This window comes from Nelumbo nucifera, chromosome 4 (genome assembly GCF_055504915.1).
Source record: "Nelumbo nucifera cultivar China Antique chromosome 4, China Antique-T2T, whole genome shotgun sequence".
Taxonomy (NCBI): Eukaryota; Viridiplantae; Streptophyta; class Magnoliopsida; order Proteales; family Nelumbonaceae; genus Nelumbo; species Nelumbo nucifera.
The window spans coordinates 97464163-97472389 of NC_142652.1; the positions used below are offsets into that span (position 1 = coordinate 97464163).

Consider the following 8227-nt stretch of genomic DNA (forward strand, 5'->3'; position numbering starts at 1 on the left):
TTTCCTGGATCCAATCAACCAAAGAATTCATTGCTCCTCAAGATCCCCCCCAAGAAAAGACAACAAAATGAGCATAGATGACATAATTCATCAAGAACCTCCAACCAACATGGAACTAGAATATGATTCAATCCACAATTCCTGAATTCAAAGATCTCATCCTTAGTACCCCTATATCAACTGATCAATTTGATAAATTTCTTTGGAAAGGCTTAAAGAGTGGAGAGTTTTCAACAAAGCTAATCTACACCTCATCCTGGGATAATCTGAATCTCAACCTCAAAGGCTAAAGTATAAAATGGATAAAAAGTTTTCTTGGAAACTTAAATGCCCACCAAAAATAAAATTGTTCTTGTGGAGACTCATTAGGGAATTTGTCCTTTGTAAATCAGACCTTTTGAGTAGAGGTCTCCTGAGTAATGCCACCTGTACCTTATGTGACCAAGAAATAAAGAACTCCCTTCACCTATTTCTTTGGTGCTCCCTCGCAAAAGCTATCCTCTTTGCTAGTCCTTGGTCAATAGGTATCCCCCATTCCCTTTCATCATTCTCAGAAGTTCCGTCTTTCCTGGCACATAAATTCAATAACAAAGCTATCCTTAAGCAAGTCTTGATATGGTTAGCCATATATAGCTGTCATTTCATTTGGCAGCTAAAAAATAAAATGATTTTTTTTTAGAATGTTGAAAATGATGCTTCTTGGGTCTCTAGACAAGTCCAAATATTTTTGCAAGTGTATGTCAATTCTGAAAATCAAATTAACTAAGACATTTGTTTCTCCTATGGAATCCTCCAGGATCAAATTGCTAATATCCAATCAGAGGATAAAATAACAATAATATGTGATGGAGGTTTCACTCAACTGAATCAGGGGTCTTACGTTTTGGTTATCTTGGATAATAATACTAAGTTATTATGTGTTATTGGTAACAAACTCGATGCTGTTTGTAGATGCGTGGCAGTCCAGGAAAGTCTTCTTTTTGCTCAGAAATTCGGGTGGCCCTACCTTGACATCCATATTGATGCAAAATCTCTAGTGGAAGCTCTGAAAGGAAAACTAGAATTTTTTGATACTCCTTCACTCCCCTCTTAGAAAACATTAATAACTTATGTTCAAATTTGTTATCTATAAATATCAGGAGCAGGGAACTTACTATGGCCGCCCATCAAGTGGCCTAAGAGGCCAAAAGAACTATAGTGTTTTGCTACTAAGTCTTAGTTTGGAAGGAGTACAAATGCAAATATATATATATATATATATAGTGCAAAACCTTATATTTTGTTTTATTTTTTATGTATTTACACTGTACATGTTTTCCAAAATGAGCCTAGGAAAATATTCCCAACTGGTTGAACTCTTATGTTTGTGTTTCTTAATATAAGTTAAAAAAACCGCTTCACGGATAATGTGGGCCAGCATCAAAACCTTTTCGTGAACAATAAACGAAAACTTTGTCGCCACTAGAGAATTTTGAAATCACCACACGAAAGATTCCATTTGAATGCTTCCACACAATCTCTTACATCCACCCAAAGCGAATCTTCCATGGGCAACGTAGAACACGAGTGGCACCAACATTTCTCCCAATATTATGGTCTATGGTGGACTCAATTCCACCTAAGCTTCAAAACGTGTGATTGCCTGAAACGTAGACGTGGCCGATCGGCGAGTCATCACTTGGATCTCTGTCAACGACACGCCTACTCTCCTGTCTCCTCATCAGCAATCTTATTTCTCCAACGTCTGATCTGTACATAAATCAATATCAATAGCAATAAAAGATGGGATTCACTTTTCACAATATGGGGCCTCTTATTGGACGGCCCATATATGTGAACCCACAAAAACTCCGTGGGCAATTTCACACTGTACATAAATTAAAAAATTCCAAATTTCTTCTGCAGAATGCCGAGAGGATAGGCCGACGGATATGAGGCCCTGAGCTCTCTTTTTATCCGCCTTTTATCTTCTCTCTTTCCCTCATCTCTCTCTCTCTCTCTGAATCAGAAGTAGAGAAGAGCGGAAGAAAAACTTGCATCCATGGCAATTACGGCCACAGCCACCGCAACGGCCACTGCAGCAACTTCAACAAAGCTCCCCTTGACATCCTCTTCCTCCTCGATCTCTTCTCCTTCTGCTACTTCCAGTCTCTCAGTCTCCAATGGCGCTTCCCGTACCAAGCGAGCCCTCGCCTCTAAAGCAGCTCCTCTCCTCTCCTCCTCCTTCACTAACCCCTCCAGCATCTTCTGGTGGTCCGCTACCGCCACCACCACCACATCAGCTGAGACTACGCGGCGGAGTCACCGCTCCCTGACGGTCAGAGCTGCTAGAGGGAAGTTCGAACGGAAGAAGCCTCACGTTAATATCGGTACAATCGGCCATGTCGACCACGGCAAGACCACTCTCACTGCTGCCCTAACGATGGCCTTGGCCGCCGTTGGCAACAGTGCTCCCAAGAAATACGATGAAATTGACGCTGCTCCGGAAGAGAGAGCCAGAGGTATCACCATTAACACTGCTCACGTCGAGTACGAGACTGAGAAGCGCCACTACGCCCACGTCGACTGCCCTGGTCACGCCGATTATGTCAAGAACATGATTACTGGTGCTGCTCAGATGGATGGCGCCATCCTTGTTGTCTCCGGTGCCGATGGTCCGATGCCTCAGACCAAGGAGCACATCTTGCTCGCTAAGCAAGTCGGTGTCCCCAACATGGTTGTGTTTCTTAACAAGCAGGACCAGGTCGACGACGAGGAGCTTCTGCAGCTCGTTGAATTGGAAGTACGTGAGCTCTTATCATCTTACGAATTCCCCGGGGACGACATTCCGATTATCTCCGGCTCGGCGCTACTAGCCCTGGAAGCCCTAATGGCGAACCCCAGCATCAAGAGAGGGGAGAATCAGTGGGTTGATAAAATCTATGAACTCATGGATTCTGTCGACAACTACATTCCTATCCCGCAACGGCAGACCGATCTTCCATTCCTCCTTGCTGTTGAAGATGTCTTCTCTATCACCGGCCGTGGAACTGTCGCTACTGGGCGTATTGAGAGAGGATCGATTAAGATTGGTGACACTGTCGACCTTGTTGGCCTCAAGGAGACGAGAAACACGACTGTTACCAGTGTAGAAATGTTCCAGAAGATCCTTGACGAAGCCTATGCTGGGGAGAATGTCGGTCTTCTTCTTCGAGGTATTCAGAAGACTGATATCCAGAGAGGAATGGTCCTTGCCAAGCCTGGCACCATTACTCCACACACCAAGTTTGTTGCCATTGTTTATGTACTCAAGAAGGATGAAGGTGGCAGACACTCTCCCTTCTTTGCTGGTTACAAACCTCAGTTCTACATGAGGACTACCGATGTTACTGGGAAGGTCGCACAGATCATGAATGATAAGGATGAGGAATCCAAAATGGTTATGCCGGGGGACCGTGTTAAGATGGTTGTGGAGCTTATTATGCCGGTGGCTTGCGAGCAAGGTATGCGGTTTGCCATCAGAGAAGGAGGGAAAACTGTTGGTGCGGGTGTCATCCAGTCTATCATTGAATGAGAATGTTTGCTTCTTTCCCGGCCAATAATAAACCTTGGCATGGAGGCAAATGATTCCTTCACTTGTAGAATATTTTGGGACTTGAGCAATCAATAATTACTTGCAGTTAATGCAACTGGATTTGCATCGAGTCCTGATTTTAGTGTCATATAGTTCAGCAGTTTTGCTCTTCTTCAACTTTATAGTTTAGGTCAATGAACTTGTTATTTGATTCTGTGTATTTCCAATTCTCTATTTCCAATTCTCTATTTCTTGATCTACTTTTTCAAATTCTTTGGTGTTATTTTTCCATGTAATTTGGTTTGATAGGACAGCTGGACTTTAGTTGACTGTAGTAAATGTATCTTTGATTGCTGGCATTCTTTTTTTCACTTGTATGGACTGGTTAGATTAGCTTTGTCTTCATCATCGTGCCGCATACTTGAGATCAGACAGGTTTCCCATTTGTGAGGCATAAAATATCATCTTGGATTCAAAAGAGATTGAAGAAGGCACATGCACACACATCAAAACTGCAAGGTTTGGGTTGTATTGATTGAATGTTTTAGGAATAACAAGGCAAAAACATCCTTAGTGAATTAGTCTTGTTTGAAGTTGAAAAGCATATCTTTTCCAGCCTGTTTGCAAATCATAGTTTAAAAAGACCAAAAGTTCCCTTTTTAAGTCTTTGAAATCTTTCTTGAGGTCAAAGGCATAACACACTGAACTATGTTTCCATAGACTTGTAAGGTATGTAGATCATCATCCTCTAAGGATTGGCTACATGAATCCTGTTTTTCCATTCCATTCTGTTGAGTGTCATCCATTGTTAAATCATGAGCGATTAAATTATTTTTTTACTACTTCAATTAATGTCCTTTTTGGTCTGCCTCTAGTCCATCTTGCTTCTTCAACTTGTAAGGTATGTAGATTATGTTAAGGAATTGATTAAAGACAAGGACTTGGCTTTCATTATAACTCAAGGCTTTGTTTAGTTTGGTAGAAAATAAGAGAGAAACGGAAAGTCAAGATAAGTTTTAAGGAATATAAGAGAGAAACAGAAAATTATGGGAAGTTCTTAAGGAATTCTGTAGATTATCTCTCTTATTTTCTGTCAAATCAAAGACGGCCTAAGGGATGCTAATGGTTTAGCTTATCTTGCAACCACAATTAATATTTGTAGATTATCCGTGTATGTAGAGAACTGGATGACGTAATGCTATATTGCTTTTCTTGTAAGCATAATTTTTAGTCCTTTAATTGAGGAGTCTTTTGGGTTTTTTTCAGTCAGTTTTCAATGAGTTCCACTACCTTCATCAATGAAATTTTATTCATCCATGGGCTTAAGATGGATATTTGGGATACTTGTGTATATGTTATGAAGAAAGCTATAAGCTTTTCTTTCTTGGGATTTCATTCCATGGTGGAGAGATGTGTTTAAATGTTATGAAGAAACCTATTAACATTATTCAAAAGAAGGTGGAGTATCTAGACTTGGTATGTAGATTGTACATCACAAAACATTTTCCTTATCTTGTTTTAGTTTCTTGCTTCATTGTTCTAATTTCTAAATACTAATTTTTTAGACATTTTTTTTTTCATTTTCATGTAGAATTTTAAAAACAATGGAAATCAAGCATACCTTTGAAGTGTCCAGTTTTAGGCATTAAAAATTTTAGAAATTATTCAAAAATAACATCAAAATTAACTTTGTTCTTTCTTTCTTCATTTTCTTTTAGTATAATTTCTTTGTTTTGTTACTAATTGTTCTGCTTTGAGGGAGAAACAAAAAGGACTGTTTTTAAGTTGGATTTAGAAAAGGCTTATGACATGGTGATTGGGAGTTTCTGATGGACATTCTTAATCGTAGGGGATTCGGAGCAAGATGGTGTAGATGGGTGATTGGCTGCATTTCTTCATGTCATTTCTCAATTTTGGTAAATGGAGTGGCAAGAGATCTCTTTCCTACCAAAAGGGGCCTTTGACAAGGAGATCCTCTATCCTCCTTCCTATTTACTCTAGTAGCCGATGTGCTGAGTAAATTGACCATAAGGTCAGATGCAAACAATATGATTAGAGGCTGGAGAGTTGGAAGGGAGGGAGTGGTGGTTACACATCTATAATTTGTAGATGATATTATCTTGTTTTTGTGAACGAAGAATAGAAGAACATATGAACCTAAAAAGGATAATACATAATTTTGACAGGATCTACAACCTTAAAATTAATTGGGGCAAGAGCTGCATGGTGGGAGTAAATTTAAAGAGTAAAGAGGTGAAGCTGCTAGCTGGGTTATTGGGGTGTGAAGTAGGAGATTGGCCATTATAATATTTGGGACTACCTTTGGGAGGAAATCCAAATACAGATAGCTTTTAGTATCTAGTGGTTGAGAGATTTACAAAAAGATTTGTGGATTGGAAGAGAAACTACATTTCTTTGGGAGGTAGGATGACCTTAATAAAGTCAACATTGGCAAACTTACCCGTGTATTTCCTATCTACCTTTAGGATACCGATGAAAGTGGCAAACTAGTTAGAGAAGATTATGAGAGATTTCCTTTGGGAATCAGGAGACACAAAAATGACCATTTAGTGAAGTGGGAGGTGGTTTCTAGAAGTAAAAATGAAGGTGGTCTAGGAATAGGAAATATCATAGTAAGAAACACAACTTTATTGGGGAAATGGTTATGGAGATTGCCGTTGGAACATGATAAACTTTGGGATGCAGGAGTCGACCCTAGGGCTTCTTGACGCTCTCCCTGGAAAGCTATTCATGGTATATTGCCTTCCTTATGTTAAATTTGATGCTTGTGTAGGAAACAAAGTGTTGTTTTGGGAAGATGTTTAGGTTGGAGAGAGTCCCCTTAGTGATAGGTTCCCTACTATTTATTCATTGTTAGAAAACAAAAAAGGAGAGTGATCTCTTTAGTTTTTATTGATAATTCTTGGGACCTGGGTCTTAGGAGAGGTCTAAGGGAGTTGGAAATGACACTGGTGGATGAATTAGTTAACCTTTTAGGGTCATCCTATCTGGATCAATCTTGTTTGGACAGTAGAATTTGGAAAACTTTTCCATCTTGTGTGTTCACTTGTTCCTCCTTTGATGTCCTCATTCAATCAACAAACCTTGCAAGAAATTTTCCTTCAAAAGAGGTTTGGTGTTGACCTATACCTCCAAAAATTCGAGCTTTTTGTTGGGAGGTGGTTCTCCAAAAAATCAATACTCTAGATATGTTGCAAAGAAAAAGGCCAAGTTTTTGCTTGTCACCTCATGTTTGTAGCCTTTGCTTGTGTTCTGGTGAGACGATCACACACCTATTAATTTCTTGTTCATTTGTGTGCTTTCTTTGGACATGGTTCTCTTCCATCTTTGGTTGCAGGTGGACACCTCCCCTGGACGTGGTAAGCCTTTTTGACCCAAGCTTTTTTAGGCAACTAAAGAGGCACAAAAGAGTAATGTGGAGGGCCACAAGAGCAGTTATCCTATGGTCGGTTTAGGAAGAAAGAAAGAATAGGATCTTCAAAGGAGTAGAGAAATCCAAGGAGGAAACTGTAGAAAGAATAACCATTATTATTCAATGATTGAAAACTTCGAATTTATTTAAAGACTTCTCTGCTGAAGACATTTACAGGAATTGGGGAGTGGTGGCAACTACAACCTCCATAAAACCTATTATGTAGGAGTTGTAGTCCCCACCAACACAACAAAGAATGAATCTGAACTTTGATGGTCAATAGGAGTGGGGGACTCATTGAGAACGAAGGTGATGGCCTTGCTTCAAGGTGTAAGATATGCCAAACAATTGGGGTTACACCAAGTTGAGATAGAGGGAGACTCTAAATTGTTAATTGATTAGCTGCAATCAGGTATGCTAGGAGCTTGGATTTATAGACAACCCATAAGGGAAATCCTCAATATAACAAGGGAGATTGGTGCTTTCTTCAAATGGACAAGGAGATTAGCCAATGGCTTAGCTGATACATTGGCTAAACAAGGCACTAAGAGGGAGAGAATGTTTTGGGCAGTTTTGTAATAAACATTACTAGGGACTCAATACTTGTTTAGGGGTTGATAGTTGTACTTAATATTGTATTAATGAAGTCCGAGAATGAATTCTACTTTTTTAGCTCTAATCCCAAAGAAGAATAATGCCAACCAACCAGGGGATTTCAGGCCAATAAGTCTAGTCACTAGTATTTATAAGGTGATTGCAAAGGTGTTGTCTTTGAGGATTAGAAAGGTGATCTCCCCAATCGTTTCTCAAGCTCAAGGGGCCTTTGTGCAGGATAGGCAGGTTATTGATCAGATCTTAATTGCCAATGAATGCGTGGAAGCTCAAAAGAGATTAAAGAGAAAGGGAGTGGCTATTAAACTGGATCTAGAAAAAGCCTATGACTTAGTGGATTGGAACTTCTTGATTGAAATTATGAGGAAATGTGGATTTGGAAATTTGTGGTGTAAATGGATCATGGGATGCCTACAAACTAGTCACTTTTCTGTAATAGTTAATGGGTCAATGTATGATTTCTTTGAAGGATTCTGTGGACTTAGGCAGGGTGACCCTCTTTCTCATTTTCTAGTTACTCTGATTGCTGAAGCCCCAAGCAAATTGATTTCAAAAGGAAATGGTGTGCAATTATTTAGGGGATGGTCAGTTGGGAGGGATAATGTGCTAGTCACAACTCATTTACAGTT

At 39.7% G+C, this 8227-nt stretch overlaps 1 protein-coding gene across 1 annotated transcript; it reads left to right on the forward strand.

The window, feature by feature from the left end:
• The first annotated feature begins 1906 nt into the window (after nt 1–1906).
• On the forward strand, nt 1907–3912 carry LOC104610853 (elongation factor Tu, chloroplastic-like). Its single transcript, XM_010277676.3, has one exon. The coding sequence runs from the start codon at nt 2042–2044 to the stop codon at nt 3551–3553; it is 1512 nt and encodes a 503-aa protein (XP_010275978.1). The 5' UTR covers nt 1907–2041; the 3' UTR covers nt 3554–3912.
• Nucleotides 3913–8227: the final 4315 nt, after the last annotated feature.